General features: G+C 37.8%; 1 protein-coding gene across 9 annotated transcripts in view; it reads left to right on the plus strand.

Moving 5' to 3' along the window:
- The window catches only part of KATNIP (katanin interacting protein), an 82,823-nt gene extending 65,046 nt beyond the window's left edge, over nt 1–17,777 (plus strand). For 6 of the 9 annotated variants that reach the window (XM_026107705.2, XM_026107706.2, XM_064520593.1 and 3 more), the window contains 8 exons: nt 2,591–2,748; nt 3,062–3,126; nt 5,313–5,423; nt 8,336–8,475; nt 10,839–10,940; nt 11,624–11,784; nt 14,218–14,306; nt 16,210–17,777. In XM_026107705.2, the coding sequence (XP_025963490.2) occupies nt 2,591–2,748; nt 3,062–3,126; nt 5,313–5,423; nt 8,336–8,475; nt 10,839–10,940; nt 11,624–11,784; nt 14,218–14,306; nt 16,210–16,265 (882 nt within the window). In that variant the 3' untranslated portion in view covers nt 16,266–17,777. The other 3 variants (XR_003260354.2, XM_026107708.2, XM_026107709.2) reach the window with 3 other exon arrangements.
- Nucleotides 17,778–21,845: the final 4,068 nt, after the last annotated feature.

Consider the following 21,845-nt stretch of genomic DNA (forward strand, 5'->3'; position numbering starts at 1 on the left):
AGTCCCTTCCAACCTAAATCTCTCTGTGATTCTGTGGGGTAAAAAAGCCACATGAATCACCATTTTTGAGTGGCAGTGTAGAATGTTTTCACTACCATTGTGAGCCAAAGCTGCTGTGAGGCAGAACAGGGGAGAAAAGTCTGAAAATGAATTTTAAAAGTTGGTGCGATTCAAACCAAATCAATTCCCTGTACATGACTCAACTACTATTAGAGAAGAAAAAGAAATAACCAAGTCCCTAATATCTAATACAGAATTTGGTCTTTGGAGGCCAAACAAAAAAGGAAAAAAAGGTATATTTTCGCAGTTTTACTTTGCTAAATAAAAAGAGGTGAGTCAATTAAAATATGCATGCAGGTGGCACACCTGTAAGTCCCATAGCAGTTAGCAGGTACACCTTAAATGAGGGCTTCATACCTGCAAGCTGTTAAAAGCATGGATGAAATACATTTTCTGCAAAAGGGAAGAGGCCAAATTTCTGCTGGGTCACAGTGAAGATGCCTGAGACTGTAAACCGTGAGGTGTCAGGACAGCTGTTTCTTGAAGTATTGCTCCTTCTAAGCCACAGTCCCCGGATGTAATAGTGTAATGATTTGCTAGGCAGCTGTAGATTGGCGGATTCTATTTATAGGTTTAGTGCGAGAGGGTAATGGCAATGAACTGTCAAAATGAAGGCTTGTATGCTATTTCCAGCTGTATGAAAAATTACCTTGTGAGAGCTTTGTTATGTGATGAGTAAAATGCTATGTTTGATGGTTGAGCACCTTCTCAGCTGATGAAAATTGCTAAGAAATGAGGGCTATAAGGCAGACATAAATGTAAGCAGCTGTGATGTGATAGGTGAGATTTCATCTCAAGTCTCTAGACCTCCCATTTAATACCTGTTCCCTAAACTAAAGCACATTTCAGTGGATTTGCACTTCCTGTCCCAGCTTGGCAGTCTGATTCAACTGGAAAGCGGCTTGCAGAACAGTTTCTAATGTAAAAATGTTTCCTTTCTTTGCTTCCAAGCTTAGTAAAGATGAAACTAGAAATAGTTATTTTCCCCTACTTGGTATTCTTACAAACATTCCCTCCTTTAATCTTCATGCTCTTATGGAACTGGAACGGACACCACTTCTAGTCTAGTACCTGCTTTTCTCAAATGGAGAAATGTCTATGTTTAAAAGAAAAAAAGCATTTTTTTTTTAAGATTTGATTTTAGGTTATTGCTTGTGTAACTTAATAAAATTATAATTGAATTAAAAAATAGTATACAAATGGCAAAAAATATGAAAACTGTTGTGACTGTCAGGTAACTGATAATATATGGGCTTTAGAGAAAACCCTGAGGTTTTTAAGTTCTTCTCAGACTGACATCTGAAATGGAAATTAAAGCAACTGTACATATTGCTTATATTTTATTAATAGAAATCCTAACAATTGATGATGAAAATAAAATATTTGCATACAAAACTAAATTGGCCTCAAATTATCATATATACATACCAGTATAAAATCAAAAGATTAGAAAACTGACTCACTTTACTTTTAGACTAAATTAAGTCTTTTGTTAACTAAGTGAATCCATTCTGATTCAGTCCATTAATCAGCATTCTTTAATCATAATTATAATAGCATCTTGTTTTATTTTACAGGTAATATTCTTTCCTTAACCAGTAGTGCATACTCAGTGCAGTATGTGCTGCTTGTGATTAACTAAGTCACATTTAACATATTTCAGGGGAAGATGCAATGACAATTGCTGCATGATTGCAACTGTTGTTTGACTGAGATCATGCACAGAGCACCAGATGGTGCTAATTGGAGAGGGTGAAGGGGCCAGAACTCCTTCATCTTCTGAGTAAGTGTGCCTGAATTATTTAGTTTAATCTTCAGACACACATGCATCTATGGTATGGACAGGGCTCAGCCTTTTTGCCTGGAATGGGTACCTCTCCTTTATTCATATGCCCTTATGTTACATACCAGTGCTGCTTGGTAGATGAGATTGCATGATCCTAGAAAAGTCCAAGTGCCACCTGCCACAAAGACGAATGGAACTGATTGATAGCAGCCTTTCTACAAAGGCAACGGAGACACAAAAGAGCCTCTCACAAATGAGACCACCATGTTATGTGATTTCTTAAAGTGCTGAGCATTGTGACCTGATCTAGCAATGCATTCAGGTACATGATAAAGTAGCTCTAACCATCTCCACAAATACACCCTGGGGACATGTGCTGAATTTAAAGCTGAATCCCTCCATTCTGTTGTGCATGCTGCTGCAGGCTCAGGGAGCTTCAGTTTGTTGGGATCTAGTAAAGATCCAGTAATTGAAGAAGCCTCCCCTCTCTTCCCCCCTCCAAATCCCAGCGCCTTTTGTCCTTGTTAATCTTACCAGTTCAGTCAGTGTCAGTGATGATGCTCTGAATTGCATGCTCTGGGCTGCAACCACTATCTGTTGGTTTATGCTTTCTTTTGCGAATGATGTGTAATAGAAGAATGAAATAAATACAACAAAATTACTGAAATGTTTCTTTCAACTTATGAAATGAATGTGATTGCATTGGATCTATTTTATTTTGCTGCATTTTTTCTTTTTAATAAGGCTAAGGTAGTCCATGTTTCGCTGGATGGTCGCAGCATCTCCCCACTGGAGGGCTTTCTTATCCGTAAGGGACCGGGCAACTGCCACTTTGATTTTGCTCAAGAAATTCTCTTTGTTGACTACCTGCAGCCCCAGCTGATTGCTAGAGCACATAGGAGGTAAAGAAGTATGTTTTACTATAAAAACCACACAAAAGAATATTAAACAGTTAAGAGGAACTGTTTTCCATTGAAGCAAATCTATATGAAGCACCTGGATGAAAATATGAAGTACTCAGAGCAAAATGTTTCATTGCATTTTTAAATTGCATACTGCTTCCAAGGCTTCCTGAGATCAGAGGACAGTCTGCTCCATAATCTGGGGTTTATTGTAGATTGGTTTAGTTTTTTGTTTGGTTTTATTCTGTTTTTTTTCTCAATGAGCCAAGAGTGCATCAAGAAACTGGATTTTGTCTTGGTTATTTTTTTGCAGGACTGGTTCAAAGAGAATGGAACGAGCTAGTATGGACTATGAAGCACCGTTAATGCCATGTGGTTGTATCCTTCTCTGTTATTTTCTTCCTTGTTTTATTATATATAGTACCTTGGAATTAGGTACTGCAGTTATGAATCCTGACCCTTTTGAATCCAACAGTTTCTGGTGTTTTGAGAAAGTGAGCAAGACACCAAGAATATGAGAATGGTATCATTAAATACAAATTAAGAAGAAATAAATGGAATATATAATATATAAATGTATAAGATGTCTTTAGATACTCTAGTAGCTTTCTTTTCTGCCTTTTGTAATCCATCCAGGGTGGAACTAGCACATTAGCGCAGTATCTAGCAGTGCCTAGCAATTAATGCCTATGGAAGAATATAAGAATATGAAAAACATGTAACATTCAGAATACCTTGTTAGTCCCTAGCAGTGCCATTCAGAGACCGTCTAAGCCAGAAGTGGTCTTTGTATTTTTGCATACCTTTGAACATTCTGCTTTGCCCTTCTTTGAAATTTGTCTCATTTAATATCTTTAAGGTTGGGTGGAGCAGAACTATATTATCTCTTTTCCATTTTGCTTGTGGCTTTTTAAACTTATGTTTTCCTAAATAATCACAACCTTTTTTGATCACATTTACTGTCATGCCACAGTAAATTGCCACATCTATTTGACAGCCCTTTTTAAACCCATTAGTTTTATGGAGACAATGAGGTCTCAGCGATACCAGATCTCTGCCAGTTTCATGAAAATCATTGGCTGGTAGAGGAGATGTAAATGAATGCTCCCATTAGAGAAAGGTCTGCAGCACAAATTGCATCATTATGTTTTCTGCCATTCACTTTAGGCATATTAGCTGGCCAGTTACCACCTAGGTAAGTCAAAACCAGGCAAATGTATATTCAGGGAATATAAGAAGGCAATGTAGGGGCTGTGGTGTTACTAAGTGGAGCGTATAAGAAGCTAGGATATAAAACTATAAAATTAATTTCTTCTTCATCTTACAGAAGAACATATATATGTTCTTATCTAGCTCCATCAACTGCAAGGTGTGTGTGTGTGTGTATATTTTCAGTGATAGAAATGGCAGACTTCTCATCTTAAAAGAAAATTTATTCAATGAAGTTTAAGATATAGTAAGGTAGAAGTGAACAACATTTTATTGTTTCCAAGCACAGCATAATTAGATAATGGAGCTTTTTGCCACAAGATGTCACTTCAGACAAGGAAGGATTGAGACTGATTGGGCATTAAGAACATTCAGAATTGTAATACTGAATGCTGTGAGTATTAGAAGGGAAATTCCCCCCTTCAGGGTTTAAGTTGCTTTTTTTTTTTAGGGGCTAAAAAATATTCCTGATGGATGCATACTCTACCCCTACCATATCTACCCCTACTAATGTTTCTTTTATATATTTTTAAGAAAAAATTAGGTAGTGGTTACTGCTGGAAACGAAGACTAATTGGATTTTTTTCCTAAATGTTTTTTCTGCAGTTCAATCACAAATTTTTGGTTTTGAATAGGAAATACTGGATGAAACAAAATTCTGTGTCTGTCAAGGAGATCTGACTAATCTGTCAGGCTGTATCTGCAGTTGTGAAGAAAATGGGCAAGCGGCCATTCTCTAGCCTTGAGGCCAAAATGCATGGCACATCTTGGATCCATTCAGCTCAACTCCTTTATTCTGCAAAACGGAGTGACCACATTCAAACTTCTCTGGCCTCTTAAGCTGTGAATCTCTGTTATAAATATATGTAGCCTACCTAGACATTTAGCTAACTAGTTCTTCTAGCATCAGAATCCTCTCCTAAACTGCAGATGAGAATGTCTGTGCTGTGCATTTCTGAATTATGAATTTGGTGACACAGTTAATTGCTATGTGTGATCTGCAGCAATAAAAAAAAAAGTCTCACAGATTGAGGAAATGAAATTGTAGACTATGTGAATGGAGATAGTTTAATTGGTAAATTCTTTTTTTCTCCAAGGTGTGTACTTAGGTCGCCCAGTCATTAAGAAAATAATCAAATATTGGGGTTATTAAAAGAATACAACAAGATTCTCTCCATTAATTCAGAGTATAGAAATATGTATGATGTGCTAGTGTGTGAGCTTACAGTCAGCTAAACCCATTAATCACAGTGTATACATAAATGGGCTGCAGAATAACATTGGAAACTGCAAATTAAATATTCTGTTAGGACAAAATATCAGAATCAAAATTTTCCTTAATAGCTGTTTGTTAGTTGTTTTCCAGTTTCAGCTTCTGACAAGTTGGGGTGATCCATACTACATTGGTTTGAATGGACTAGAATTGTTTAATGAACATGGAGACCAAATCTTGCTAACTGAAAACAGTATCCTTCTACAGGCTAAGAGCCTCGATTCCTTTCAGACACACAGTTTGCTCTCTGGCAGACTGTCATGATATCACTTGCTACATACTCAGAATTGCCAATGAAACCCTGTGTGATTACTTTGCTTGGATTTCTCTGTATTTCAGGGATGATATTTATTTTCATGCATTTTAATGTATTCTATATAGTCCATAACATTTCTTATTGGAATGAGATGTATCAACAAAGCAGTTTCTCTAGACCCTTTTGCTCTGCTATTTCTTTTCCAGCTATGGGATGTTCTGAGAGCAAGGTTGGAGAAGGGAAGGCTAAAGAAGGATATGGTCCCTTCTGCTATCACCATCCTTTTCTTCCATGATGTAGAAGGACCAGAAATTTTGATGAGCTCCAGATTCATAAGAAAAGATTGAGCTCAGTTCTTTGGATTTTGGGGCTTTTTTTGTTGTTTGTTTTCTTGGCTGTGGAGAATTTCAGTTGATCGTGGTTTTCATTTTTATTTGATCCCATGCCTTGGCTTTGATCCAGAATTCAAAGTAGCAGCACCAAATGGAAAAAATAAGTATCTGAGAGATGCCTCTTACTTTGTGTTTACTGCCTCAGTTATCCAGCTGTTTTGCCTGTTCCGCTTGTGAAAAGGCCCTTACTATTCCAGGGCTTACAGTGCAGCAGCTTCACCCCTGAGCCAAAGCTCAGACTTCGCTGCTGTTGGTAGCTAAGGCCTCCACTTCTGACCATAAAAGATTCATGAGTAAGAAGAAGTAAGTGTTGCTCCCAGCTGCTTCAAAGAGGTTCAGTCATCTCTAATTCTGGTCTTTTCTGCTGAACCTGTAAGCTGATGAGCCTCATGCTTTCAGCCAAGTAGACTGGCTTATGTGCTTTTCTCAAGCTGACTGTTTGGCACTGACTAGCGAAAAGTTATTTCATCAAAGCAACTTTACCAGATTAATGCTCTTAGGGGAGGTGCGTTCCTCCACCTCATGGCACATTGCACCTTCTACTACCACTTTGTAGTAGAAAATCCACTATAAGAAACCACCTGTGAGACTGAGAGACATCTCAGTACATTTGAATCAAGAAAAACTGCTGAGTTTCCACCATCTCTTGTTTTTAGATTCTTATACAGGCATTACACGATGTCTTTCAGTTGATTGTTAAACAGCACTAATAATAATTGTTGCATATTTTTTCCTCTTTCCAGAGAGGAAAGTATATATAGCAAGGTACTTTTATTTTGGAATTCATATGTGCTAATATCTATTCCTATGCATTTGTCTTATGCCAGGCAAAAAGAAAATTTTCAGGTTATATTTAGAGCAGGTGATGATGGGTCTGTGGTCCTTGACTCCCTACGGGAGTCTCAGGGTCACCTGAAAAAACATTATTTTCAACAGAAATAAGATTTCTCTCTCTCATGGAATCTTTCATTGTACCACAGGAAACAAATTTTTCATAACTCTTGTTCTGGAGCTTTAGGCTATTCCAGGCACCTGGCCCAAGTCTCAAAGATAAGGGTCGAGACTTTGAATTTGATTCAAGTTCCCTGGGAAACCAATAGAGGGAATGAAGGATATGTCTGAAAGAGTCATAATGATCAGGGTTACTGAAGAGTTATACTTCAGTGCTCTGTACCAGCTAAAGTCTCTCAAGAGCTGAAAGCTTCATATCCAAGTATATAATTAGGTAGTTCGATCCCATGGAAGAAACAGTTTCTTAGCCAGCTAAAAAGGATAAAAAATGTGGATGCTGCATGAATTATATATCTCTAAGGATCTTCATTGACTAATATATAGAAGTTGCAATGAAAAAGGTAAAGACTCTTTTCTGAGCAGTGTTTTTATTTATATTTTCCCTGATGCATGATGAACTTGGAAAAAATAGAGCTGTGAAGGAGAAGTACTTTGAAATTGGAAAGTGGCAATAGATTGTCTTTAGGAGCAGGGGATCTTTAACTTAAATAGTGCATCTTTACAGTATAATGCAATTGCAAGTAAAGCTACCTGAGCTAGTTTTGAACGATTTTGTTTCTTGTATCTACAGTAACATTGCTTGGATATGTTAGGGGCCCAAAAAGAGGACATCTGTATTAATGCAGTGCTAATACAGCACTAATGATGATTCAGCTACTGAGTCTACAGCAAGCTTTTCTTAAACAGTTGAGGCATCACTGCATTATTCCTTAAATTCTTCAGAAATACTTGCAGGCCTCTTGGAAAGCAGGACAAGAGGATATTAACGTCCCTCAAACTGGATGACTAGGGGTTTATAATTCTGAAGATGTTGCCATCCATCCACACTCCTCTGTGCATCTTTAACACAGATGTGTTTTTAGCATAGGCATCTCTCATCAGGAGAAAGTCTAGTTATCTAGAAAGCCTGTTCAGTAGAAGGTTTATTTTTTCCCTCTCAAAGAACTGATTGAAGGACTTACTAGATAGACAGTTATTGCGACTTTTTTTAATATATATCACAAATCTCAAGGAACACAGCAAAACCTAGTCAGACTGATGCCTGTTTCCTACAGGGATATTCTCCTTGGGATATATTTCATAGGAGGAGTTTTTGCTAGCTCATGCTAAAAATGGGCCTTCGTCACCAAAAAAAATGTAGGAAGCTCTCATCCTTGATAAGCGAACTTTGTTGATGAAGTCTTAGATACTTACTTTAAAATAAATGAATCTACTTAATTTCTTAACATTTTAAAAATAATATTGAGTGCCAGAATCTGTAAGAATTGTCCTGCTTATAGAAATGGATCCCCAAATTCCTTGACTACTAGTTTGGAGTATTTTACAATTTTACTACTGTAAAGGAGAATACTTGCTCATGGAATCTAGAAGAGCAAACATGAATTTTTAAATATGGTATTTCTGAAATGTTCTCTGCAATTATTTAAGCTTAAAGTTTTGTTTCAGATATTGCTGCTTTTCCAGATAGTGTCAACATTTTAGAGGATGTGTCTGGAGACATCCGTACTCCAGACAAACTCATTGATGGAGTAAATGACACAACTGATGGCAGACATATGTGGCTTGCACCAGTTCTTCCTGGTGTGGTATGCATGTCTACCTACATTTTTCCTTTTTCATTTCATTTTAGTGATGTGCATAGAGGTAGCTAGAAATCTAAAGGGAAGGGAAGGCCTTCCTAATTTTTAGTTAAATTTGATATTAGCAAACAATATTGAATACCTTTCAGAAATTCTTTCTGTTCCAGTTTCTCTCCATGGCACAGAGAGCGGCTGTTTGGACTTCGAGCTTTATAACCTCCTTGTATCTCCGTATTGCCACAGCAGAATGATTTGTAGTGATAGTCAGTGTTTTTTTCAGTTGCTTTCATAGTTACTGGCAAAAGAGTTTAATACAGGTGTTTTGTGCATTAGATGCCTGTTTAAATGGGATTGGGCTGAGATCTTCAATTGCTTTTTAAAAGAGCAACAAATGTTCCAACAGTGAGAGTTTTTATCTCATTATCGAGCTTGAATTCTAATTCATAAATGAGAGATGACAGTATTTCATATCCTAAGGCCCCAAGCAATTCAGCCCTTTTAGAAGCAACATGTTTAAAATACAGGGCACTGGACATCGAATAAGGATAAGTAGATAAACTTAGATGAGTTCTGACTTTAAGTTTTGGGAGAGGACACTCCTGTACTGACCTCTGGGAATTTTTAACAAGTATTTATTTCCTAGAAGAAGATGGATTTCTAAGGTAACAAAATGCAAATCTTAGGTGTGATATATTATAACTTACTGTGTTGGGAATATCTCTACTTCAGAAGTTACAGTTTTAATTCTTTGTTTCTGGTAATTTAATTAATTCAAATTTGAAAATTAATTCAAATACCAATAGATGCTGCAATACAGTGGATATAGATAAGATAAAGCTTGTATGCATACTTGGGACTACTGACCACATGCATTTCTTAGGGAAGTAGAAGGTAATAGTCTTTGTAATGCTTGAGGCTCCTAGTGTCCAAATCCTGCATCTTGAATGCTGGTACACAACTTGATAGGATGCTCAGGTGTTATTATAACGTTGTGAATGATTGACTTGACAACCATCTGAGTTCGTACATCTGCTATGTGCTAATCTCTGCATAAAATACATGCTTGCAGAGGCTATTTCATTTTGGCAAAAGGAAAATAACAGTAACTGGAGTTCTAGCACAGGCACATACTGTTTTCTGGAAGGTGGCATTATGTCTAACACCGAGAGATGAACACAAAATATTAGTATTAAAGGGGTAAATGGATAAAATGTGATATGCCAGGAGGGAAGAGTAAGTGACTAAATGATCCTTTCCATCTTTAAACTCTAGTAGATGATACCTTTTGTAGATCCACGTAATGGTTTTCTTTTTCTTTCAAGGCTTGATTGTAAAGCCAGGAAATACAAATGGCCTAAGCAAGCAGCATATTAACCGTTATCCTCTGTAGTTAGGATGATGCGCAAAATCTTGTGTGTACTTAAGTCCTCATTACTAGGCTGTTTTGAAACGTTCCAGTGGCTTAGAAAACAAAGTTACCATTTGCTATTTTGGAAAGCTAAAAACGCTCTAAGAAAATACTATATGATAGCCTTTCTGTTCCTTTCTAATTCTCAGTGGTTTTGTCTTTTGCAAATGTATGGTGGTTGTATGTTTTGAATTCTTTGTTATCCTGTTTCTGATTGTCTTTTTCTTTATTTGTTTGAATCTATTTTCCATCAGCATTTTCTGTGAGACTAAAAACAGTTGCTACTGAGACTTGAACCCACATCGTTTTTTGGAGAGTCACAGATATAAACAGTTCAGTTGATCCCATCTAGTTCTTTCTTCAGTGCAGAAAATGCACCATGATTTAATACAAATACAGTGTTGTTTTTCAAGAATCAAAGGATTAAATCATAGTATTAACAGTAGTGTCTGAGAAAAAAGATTAGGATATAAGAAACCAATAATTTCCCTGAAAGTAAAAAGCTTTAAAAGTCAGGGGTTGTAGAAAGATGGATTCGGGGTGTGTGTGTGTGTGTGTGTGTGTGTGTGTGTGTGTGTGTGTGTGTGTGTATATATATGGGTATAGATATGCGCACACACCAGTTTGTCTCACCCTGATGCACATGTCTGTATTTGGTTGATGAAATGCTCGTTAAAAACATCTTTCCCCAGTTGACTAGGAGTCCAGGATGACAAGCTCAGATGTAGATGTCTACCTTTGATGGGCTATATGTAATTTTGAGAGGACAGGTCTGGGTTAGAAACAACATCTGAGAATTATCAACAGAGATGATAGCTGATGCTAAGGATTTAAGTTCAGTTATCTGTCCTCTAGCTATATCTATTTAAATACAGTCCAGTTTTGATGGATCATATGCTAGAATTTCTTTTCTTTGGGGGATTTGTGCTCTTAAATATAAATGAATTCTTCTTCTTTACAGGTGAATAGGGTGTATGTTATTTTTGATGTGCCTACTACTGTGTCAATGATCAAGTTGTGGAATTATGCCAAAACACCTCAGAGAGGTGTGAAGGAATTCGGTGTAAGTAATTTTTGAATGCAGTTTTGGCAACTGAGTTTGCGGAGAGTTCTGTATTTATTTTCACAGATTACTAAAGTGTGAATCTATATAATCTCTAAGGATGGGATTCATCTCGCCCAATTCTGCATTTTGATGCTAAAATTACTACTCTGTGTTGGTCTTCTGTGCTGCCTTTCGTGTCCAAGGAGAGAACAGTTTATCGGATCTTCCTTAGATAATTGTCTTAGGATATTGCTTTCCTTTCTCCGCTGACTATAGAACAGGCCTAGAAGACTAGTTTAAGCTACTTACCCACCTTTTAGACAGCTGAAGTAAGGTGTGATTCATTCATTTCAAGATTTAAGTGATTTCATTCCAGTCAATAAAATGTCATTTATGTAAAACAATGAAATACATTTTAATTCCCTACTTGGATACTTCATTTGAAACAGTGAGGAGAGAGAAACTGGAGGAAAAAAAGAAAAAAACATCACTGGCTAATGGAGAGAAATGGCAATTTTAAAGAAAGAAAGCTAAACTAATGACTGAACTTGTTTCACAAATTGGGCAAAATGATTTCTAGTTAAGTGATTGAGAAGACTGAAAGCAATGCTTATTTAGATACTGTTTGGGTTTGTTTGTTTTTTATTTCCTTGAGCAAGTTGATTCCTAGATTTTTTTTTTAATCTGTTTATTATCTTTAGCTTCTTGTGGATGACTTGCTTGTGTACAATGGAATCCTGGAGATGGTGAACCATGTAGTATCGGGTATCCTACCCACCTGTGATCCGGTGGTCCCGTATCATACCATTCTCTTTACAGATGATCAGAAGATTTGCCATCAGGAGAAGAGGACTGTTATTAGGTATGTGAGTGGATCTTTACTGGAATAAACAATCTCATTTTTTAAAAAAAAGAACGTTTTCTTGTGACTAAAATCAGCAATATGTGTGTTGCTATAGAAAATTATCTTCTGAACTATACTCCACCTCACTTAATGGCAAATGGTCAATCATTTTTAATCATTGGGACCAAGTAACCAGCTTTATTTCTAGGCATTATTTAGCGTTTAGTAGGATTCTTGATTCATATGTTTTCATGGCAGCCTTTGATAATAAATACAAAATAAAGAGGTTAAGCTTCCTTAGAGAAGAAAGAATAAACCCCAGTGGTTCTACATTATAAAAGATTAGGAAGCTAATGCAACCAAACATCAAAAATAGTCCTCCGATTTGAAATAGGTGCTATTTAAGAAATCAAAAGTCTGGTAGAATTAGTTGAACATTGTAAAATAATGAGCACTTTGAATGAGAAATGAGTTGAGTTCTATGGAAGGACCCTTTCAAACATTTAAGTTGGCAATCTCATAAATTCATAGAAAATACAGTGAAAAATACACTTACAAAACATTTAGAATGTCAGGACTGATAGAGTCTTAAAAACCTGTCCCTAAGAAGGAAAATAAAAATTGAGAGAAGAATTTATTTTGAATGAGATTGAAAATTGAAAAATTTGAAGGCTTATAAAAATAAACATTTTCTCATATAGAGAACAGTTAACAAGAATGACATTGTGTACATACATCATTTGAAAAGAAGTTACAGCTTTGCATTCAAAGGGGGCATATTTTTTTTATTCACAAGCATATTAAAATATTTAGAAATAAGTTAAGAATCCTGGAGGGAATGTAAGCTGATTCAGAACAGAGATTTACATCTACCTACTCTGGTGTTTCCCTTGTTTTTCAAAAGCATTGGCTTTTTGCCACTGGTACTGTCAGATGTTGGAATAAATGATTATTGCTTGGATGTATTGTAGTAGACTTATGTTTTTGTACAAATGGCTGTGTTGTCCTGGTAAATTTTGCAAGTAAACACATTTTCAAATGAAAAAGTTACTGAAATGAAAATGTCTTGAAGAAACCAGCGTTTTAAGAAAATGCTCATTGGGAGACGACAGTGAGGAGGGGAAATAAATGTTTATTTCTTCAGCTTAACACCTTTGTATGAGTTGAAGCTCTTTTGTTGGAAGGAGAGAAGCTCCAGCTGTAATTGCAGATCTTTCTCTTTTGTGTAAATGCAAAGCAATCACAATTTCCTTTGGACACATTTATAAGACAAGTAGCCTTGGATTTAGTTTTAAGAAGTGTATCCCTTTTGTATTGCCCATGTTGCATGATCTGTTTTCCAGTCAAGAATATGCCGAGTCTCTTCCCTTCTGTACTTCCTGTGCAGGAGTTTTCTTGGTCTGTCTTAGCCTGCTTTTTAATCTTCTATTCCTTTTCTTCATATGGTACCCAACTAATGTATAAGAGTGGTTTGGCAATAGAAGACAAACCTCTTGCTACTTGCTGGATGATGTTCTTGCTTTTTAAGGGATGTTCTTGCTTTTTAAGGGATGTTCTTGCTTTTTAAGGGATGTTCTTGCTTTTTAAGGGATGTTCTTGCTTTTTAAGGGATGTTCTTGCTTCTTTTCATACTTTATTACTTCTGATTTTGGCATATTCTCTTTGGCACGTCACTATGCAATATTAATGAACTCTGGACTTGAATTTGATATTATCAATGAGATAAATCCTTATTTACTTCAATATCGATTCTCCTGCTTCAGTTTGACATTTTGAGACATATTACATTTTTCTCCAAGAAAAGAAAGCTATGGCTTGCAGTAATTATAGAGAAAAGAAAAATACACTTTTTATTTTCCAAAGGCATGGCTGTTTTGTTTTTGTCTCTGTGAAAGGCAGATGTTGTTAGTGATGTTTTCTTTAGCTTTCAATCCAGCTCACTTTTTTCGGTAATTTGTTTAATTGAATTTTGAAATTATTGGTTCCTTCCCATAAAGAAATTAAGATTCTGCAGTAGCTTGCAAACAAAACTAGTCATTGTGGATGGATTTTGTTTAGTTCAGAAAACTCTGAAATAATGCTATATCAATATTACAAAACAGCGTTAAGTTCCACACAGGGATTTGCTCTCTCATTGTACAGCATTGATTTAAAATCTAGCTTTGGTTAATTTGACTCAAGCTGTGTGTGCAGGCCAGAAGATTGTAGAGTGAATGCAATATTTATATTTGAATGTGTACCTATGACACTAATTAAGACTATGAAGAAATACTTCAAGTAGATGTGGATAGAATGCCCTACCTTTTCAATAGTCTCATGTAATGTGGCTGTGCTTTGTGAATTTGTTTAGCCTCATAGACCTAAATAACATATTTGGTATTGTTTCCCATGACTCTCATGACTTTTCATGATACTGAGTTTTGGCCATTGAACTGATTTTAATCTTTCCAGCAATCATGTGGAGGATCAGGATGTACGAATGATGAATGAAAATCAAATTGTCACAAACACCAAAAAGAAGCAGGTTACAGCTGATCCAGGTTAGTTCTGTTATTTACAATTTTTTTTTTTGCTCATTTTTTGCAGAGACAGTCTGGATAACAGGCATTGTTATGGACCTGAACTGTGAAAAGTGGGGAGACTTGTACCTTTTATATTTTCAGCTATATTTTTTTCTGTCAGAGGAGGGCAAACCTGGGATATCATACTTGGATTTTTTTTTTCTTTTTTCCATATCTAAATCTGAAAGTGGATGATAAAAATCAAGGACCTCTATGGAATGTACCTGTAGTTTTTATCAGCACATACAAAGATGTCCTTGGGATAGAAACTGATTTAAGAGAAACTGAAAACTGGTATAATTGTATGGGTCCAAAGATAGTTTTCCGCTTAGTAGGCTCAGTGCATCATTAGTTAGCTGAGGCAAACCCAAAATCACAAAAAGTGAAACTAGGGAAAACAAAACATTGACATTATCTCTACAGCTATCTTTCTGGTTGGTCTTTTCTCTTACAACGTGATCATTTAGAAGATAGCACTTCCCCTCCATACCCTGGGGGGAAACACAATGTATTATTTATATCCTTGAAGAATCCCAGTCATTCATTGTGTTTAGGGAGCTATTCTGAGTAATTTACATTATGAATTCTCAGACAAGCCAGTATATTCATGATTGGTTTTCTCCCTTGAGTGTGACACTTTCTCCAATTAGTTTCTCTAGAAAGTGTTAGAGAAATTACTCGATGGCTTTTAATAACAGTGCTGTAGGAGAAGGATTTGAAATGCCATTGCCTGTGCAAATATAGCTTCAAAGTTATTAGTACATTAGCACTAGCGCTGTTAAAACTCTCCTAAAAGCAGCTCTGTGCATGCTGTAATGACATCTTGAGTTGCAGTGTAGACATACCCTGCAGACATCCAGTGAAGAATAGCTGTCATTGCTGTCACATCTCTTGTCCAAGCATTAAGGAGACAGCATACCTTTTTGCTCAGTTAAAAGTGGGTCAGGCCTCATTTGTCACTTTGAAGTCATCAGATGAGGATTATCTGTTTTCATCTGTCCAGTGTCTCCTCTGTAGCACTTACTGATACCACTGCTAGAGTGGCTAATACAGGATCATAGAATGATTTGTGTTGAAAGGAACCTCAGGAGGTCTCTGGTCCAACCTCCTGCTCAGATCAGGGTCAACATGGAATTCAGAGCAGGTTCCATAGGAAAGATTCCATGAGACTGTTCTCATAAGGAAAAAGATTTTCTTTATTTTTCTTCTCAGTCTGGTCATCCTCTCTTTTGAAAAAGGGCAGTATTTTGCCAGCATTGAGTTCAAATATTGGTTTTCTCTCCACCCTGTTGCCACATCCTTTATCTTCCTTTATTATGTTTTCATATCCATCCTATTCCCTAAAAAATAATCCCAAACCCATGATGAATTAGCCAGATCTGGTCTTTGAAATCACTAATGTAAGATATTTCATGAAAATGTGGCTGAGAAGGTGGTCCACAAGAAACAGCAAGTGATAGTGCACTCTGATTTAAAAGGGAACCACAGTGTCATTCTGCCACAGTTGCTTTCCATGTGACCTGTCTGATTTAGCTTCTGATGCCTTTCTGAGCCTATGTGCTGTCCATTGCAGGACAGAAACTGGTATGTAATGTCCACAAATGCTTTTCAGCCTCTAATTAGAAATGGATTAACAGATTATGCATTTACCTCCTTATCCTGATTCAATTGGATGCTGTTTCATATCCTGGCTCTCTCAGATTCCTCCATCTATAAAGGAGAACTAGGTACCACTCACTTTCACTGAGACACATTACTGAAGAGTAGCTTAGCTTTCTCTCTGGGGTGGAAAGAGAAATGGGCATGTTTCTTCCTCTTTTTAGTCTGTGACTTCACTATTAATACAGATACAGATAAAATGGAACTTAATTTTCCTTAACAGCTTTACGTCCAAAAACCTGCATGTGCGATAAAGGACTACTGAGGAGGAAAAGATAACAAGGGCTTGCGATCGGATAGTCATGAATATATCCAGCCCTAGATACTTGCCATCTAGTTCTCCAAGATGTGTATCATCTGAATGGAAGATATTTCCTGCTTGCTACTGCTGAGCCTCCTCCTGTCTTATGAGAGGAAGTTTTATTCACTACAGGAAATTTTCTTCAGTAATGAATTTTAAAGGATGAACATAGTTTTCTGGGTTTGTTGTTTGATTTTTGTTATTGTCATCATCTCTACTGCCTGAATTTTTTCCCCTCCCTTAATTGAAGATCCAGGGAGAAAGGAATGCAAATGAATACCAACCTTATTGCTTACTGATGCCTGTTCCTGCCAAGCACCGAGAATTTGGATGAAGCGGGATGATCATAGCAAGATGTCTTTCAGAGTATTTCTCAAGCTTTAATTCCTAAGTGCTAGCTGGTTGATGACAAAGCTCCCCACTAGAAGGATATGTCTGCTGTGTTTCCATTCAAGTAGCCTGTAAACAGTTATTTGGAAAATGTGCTTATTAGGAGAAATATTCTTTATATCTCTGTTTGAGCCACCACTCTACCTTTTCATGCCCTGGCTCTCTCCAGGAACTGACATTATTTCTGACATTTGAAGAGTTTCTGTTGGGCAAGCAGAAGTATGGTGATTGCCTTTAGAAAAGGGAGAACAGAAAGTAGGTTTATCAAGGTTTGATAAGTAAGTTTCTGTTGTCACTGTTGTTACTTTTTACAGTGAAATAATGATTTCTCTCATTATTTCACTATCCTGAAAAAACAAAAATGTGCTTTGTCTGAAGCCCTATCCACTGGCACTCTCTGCATTCTTCAGAGTCCTCCTGCTATAGAGCAATGCTCTCCTTTCCTATTTTACCTGCACATGGTTATGTGAACAAGGAGGACTTACCACTGTGCTGCACCAACAAGATCTATTGCCAGCAACAGATCATCCTCTTTGAGAAACATAAAATGCATTTTAACTAGTAGGTGGTCATGGGTTAACTGCATTTTAAAAACACAAAATAACCTGAATGTGTAGTCAGATAACTGAAAACTTTTACCAAATAATCATGTTGCAGGATTTGTAGCTATGCAAGTTTCCTTTTCGCTGAAAACTTGTCAGCAGTAACAACCTATAAGTCTCTTTCATAGAAAAGGTTCTTCCTTTCCCATTTAGAGCTCCCTGTTTTCAGAGAGAAGTGAAAACACTGAAATCAGTGAATGCTTTTAGATGTGAAAGAGATACACTATTGCAGCTCCTGACAGAGCAGCCAAAACTACTGCTTGCCTTTCTGTACTACATCAGGAGTGCAATATCTTGTATATTTGCTTATAAAAAAGTGTGCTTTGTAGCTGTTGCCCTTTAAGGTGTAAAGACCCAAAATAGCAATGCATTTCCCAGATTCCTGTGCACTGATGAAGCAGCAAAATTTATTTTCTACTAAACACAAAACACTTTTTACTTCTAAAGTAAAGTAGATGTATATTTCTTTATAATATCAATAAAAGTTATGGAATTGAATTATTGGTATTCTAGTTATTAGCATGACAAATGCTCTCCTGTTAAACTGAAAGATAAAGTAAAATACACTTCTACAAAGCTTTAAGAGCTTAGTTTTCTATAAATTGCTAGCTGAATGAATGTGCCTCTTTGCCATAGGTGGCATTTGTGCTAATTATTAAATATGTGGAACCTCTTCAACTGCTAGTAGTTTCATTGCCAGGCTTTCTAGAATAGAAAGTGCAACCCATCATGATAAGGTGAAATTCGAATAATGCATGTGTGAGACTTCTCTGAAGAATATTGGCAGAGGTTGGTTGAATCAAAATAAGGATTGTCATATTCTAGGTAGGCAAAAAGGTAAATCTTGTTCTGAGGTTTACCTAACAGCCAGCAAGAAACCTCAAGTGTATGTGAGTATATCTTACTCTGTTTAAAGCTTCTTCCCAAACAGCACTGGCAAAAAGAACCCTTCTGCTGTTCAAGGAACTGTCTCCCTCCGTGCAGTTACCAGTGTAACTCTATCAAGAACCAAGCTTTAATTTTTGCTCCAAACCAGATAGCTGTTAGATACAGCTCCAAAGAGAAAAGGAGGAGGAGCTGAATGGAAAGCTATTGAAAGGGCTAACAACAGATATAAAAGCATGTGCTTGGAAGAAGAGGGGCTATAGAAAGACTTTTAAGGCAGAATCACAAATTTGACAAATACAGTATCTGTAGGTGAGGAGGTGGCTTGTCATACTGTCTCTTTTTCTGAGAAAATTGCATTGAACCTGGAGAGAAATGGATCTGGGGAAACTCATCATGTCCATCCTGGTACAGAACAGCACCCTTCTTATGGATCCAGAAAAGGTATGAGGGGAAGAGAGGACTTTCTCTGTTCTCTGCATCTGATTGAATCCAGAGCATCTCACATCTTATGGGATAGACTCCTAATGTTTTTCCAGTCCTAGTGCTGTGAGATATCTCCAGGTTTTGTAAACTGATGCAAAGTACATGGTTGTTCTCAAATGGGTCCTGAAACAAGGCTGTGACCTTCAGATGAGAAGTATTTTAAGGCTGCAAGTGACCTCTGCCCGTCTCTGCTGCATCACCATCAAGCCCTTTCTTCAATAGAGGATAATGTGGATGGTCTTCAGAAACTGAATTAACAGGTGGCCTTGTCAAGGTATGTTCATGGTCCAACCCTCATGACCTGTGACAGGAAGACCTGACAAAAGTAGAGACTAGGGCAGCTTTTACTGCCCAGGCTAATTCACTCAGGAGCTCTGAACTGACAGTTAGAGGGAGATGGCTGGTCACTTCATTCCCTCTGTGCACTGCACCATCCAGTTAGTCACAGGGCACAGCTCTGCCTGTGTCTGCTTTTCTACCACTAATGTTTCTTCTCTTGTCAGTTGGGAACTGCAGCCAGCTTCATGCCTTCCGCCTCCAGCAATCCGTAGGTAGTGCAGCTGGCCTGGCATGCAAGTGTGTTGGCTTGTACCTTCTCATAACCTCTGGGAGCTCAGAGGAACAGCAGCTCCTTTTACCCATTCAAGAGACACCTCACAATTGCCATACCGTGAAGAGACCATGAAAGTCTTTTTAAAATACTGTCAAAAATGGTTAAGTTGTGGAACATTCTCCCCTGCGGTGTGTCTGTCTGAAAGAAGGGTTTGCCAGCCTTCAGTCTGCTCTGGGATGACATGTCACTAAGGCAAGGCCTAATGAAGTCCTTGAATCTAGTCAGTCATACACTGAGAGTAGCATGATGTTTAGATAATGCTTCATTAATCTCTGTAGGGTAGGAGATGTCAGCTTCTGCCTTCCTAATCAGATCTGAAATGTAATGACCCTTTATATAACTACAGATAATTAAGTGTCCTATTCATCCCTATACTCTCAAACATACTACTCTGTGGATACTAGACTTATTTCCCTAGTGAATCAGAGGAAAAATCAAATTCTATTCCATTTTTCACTCTATCACACTTACCAATACTTAGTCACAAGTAAATTCATGTCAGACTAGTATTTACAGGAGGAAATAGAGAAAAAGTAAACGTGCAATCAAGAAAAATTCCCACAGAGCAGTCCAGTCAATGTCAGGCACTGTTTCAGTAAGAATAATCCTCAGGCAGCAGTCACATGTCATTTGACATTGCCAAAAGCATGACAAAGGAAAAAGAAGGATTAATATGACTTCTTGCTTAAGCCTTTGAAGTAAATGATTAAGCTTCAGGTTTAGCCCGGTTCAATTTCTGGGCCACTCAACAACATTCTTGTAGTTGTCCACCTTTATCTCTAGTGCCTTGCTTTAAAGGGGTTAAATCAAAATAACAGGAGTGAGTTTATCTCACTAGGATAGTGAGAAGGGCAGAGGATAAAGAAATAACTGGCAAAGGACCACATCTCATGCTGCATACTTTTGATTTTTAAAAGGATCTTTATAAAGGTATTTTTATCTGTCTTCACGGTGGAATTGGAGAACCAGGGTGTGTGGGATGCCCTAAAACTTCAGTTTTCAATTTTTGCCTTTCTGTGGCTTAAGCCAGTAGAATTAAAATAGCAGTTCCTGGTGAGAAGCACCACTTTGTGGATGGAGAAAGTGATGAAAACAGTGTAACAGTGCAGCACAGAAAGCATGGAAATTCCTCTGTTAATGAGCCCAGAGAGGATTTGCAGAACTCTAAGGTCTGTGATGTCAATTAGATGTTGTGTCACATGCTTCTGTACTTCCTCTGCTGTTTTCTCCGTAGGGAAGATCCTAAGGCTGTACCCTGCTGCTCTTTGAGGATGACCCTATAAAAGCTGTTTTGCTGAGGAGCTACATAAGGTAGCAAAGTTCAACTGACTCAGTTTTCACCTGTTCCCAGGCTGTCAGAACTTGGACATTAAATTGAACCTCAGCATCCTGCTCAGTTGATGCTGTTTTCTATAAAATTTCTTAGTCCTACTGGGCTTTTGCCAAGATCCTGGGGTGTTAGTCATTCCCCACAGTAGTGTTCAATCCTGTCATTTCAGGGATGCATGCCAAATTTGTAATACCTGCAGGAACCTGGCAGTGCGAATGGATGCTTGGGCCTTGTGAGATCAGACATGATCCTGAAGTACCAGGTAACGGTGCATTCTGAACATCTCCTGCTGTGTCCACACTGGAATGACCAGAGATGGTGGTCACTCTCAGCGATGTTATGAGGATGAGAGCAATGGGTGGGGGAGGTTGAATGGTGGGTCTTTAAACTCTCTTACAGTACCAGGAAAAGCTCACTGCTAAGTCAGGGAGGAGCAAATACAAAGTGCTGTATTGACATCTCAGTTCTGGCTCATGCAGGGGAGGAAACCTACTTTCCTTTTGATTCAGACAATTGTTTCTACCTCTACAACGAAATCCAGAAACATTTGTCTTCCTGCTCTGTGGTATAGACCAACTGAGAAAGAGGAGACAAGCGGTTATACTCCATGAAATATTCTGTGGTGAAATGAGGTGGATTTACCATTAATAATAGTCTATGTTTTGTTCATCTTCCAACTTTTCATTCTTTATCTTCTCCCTGTAGTAGGAATGGGTGGTGGGAGCACGTCTGCTCCATGTATGTTGTTGATTTCTCTGCTCTTGCAGTTTGAACCTGGGAATAAGGAGAAGCTTAAGCTTGTTGCAAGAGTATCTGCAACTTTAGAGGTTATTGTGAGACAGGTGTACCCCATCAGCCTGAGGAGACCAGGAATGGAGAAGTCCCTGTCCAAAATTCCTTCCCACTGCTACTTCTAAACATGTTGCTAGTCTGCTTTTTCTGGCCCAAACTGATCCCAAAGCATGGCTTGAAACCGGGGGCCACTCCACCTGGAGATGATACATGATTGCTGAGGTGGGGAAGTAGCTTTTCATTGCTCTTAGCCTGCCAACTGTTTTTTGTTTAGAGGGTTAACCTCGCTGTTGGGTGCAGCTCTGTGCTGGCCTGGGAAATACAGCAGGTGGCTCGAATCCAAGCCAGCACTGGTGTGAGCAGGCACACTGTATAGGGGTGCCTTGGGCTGGTCTCTGTGTTCTTGGTTGCTGATACAGGAGGCTGAGTTCTAGCAGGAGCCACTCTCTTGACAAGAGAC

The sequence above is a fragment of the Dromaius novaehollandiae genome, chromosome 14 (genome assembly GCF_036370855.1).
Source record: "Dromaius novaehollandiae isolate bDroNov1 chromosome 14, bDroNov1.hap1, whole genome shotgun sequence".
Lineage (NCBI taxonomy): Eukaryota > Metazoa > Chordata > Aves > Casuariiformes > Dromaiidae > Dromaius > Dromaius novaehollandiae.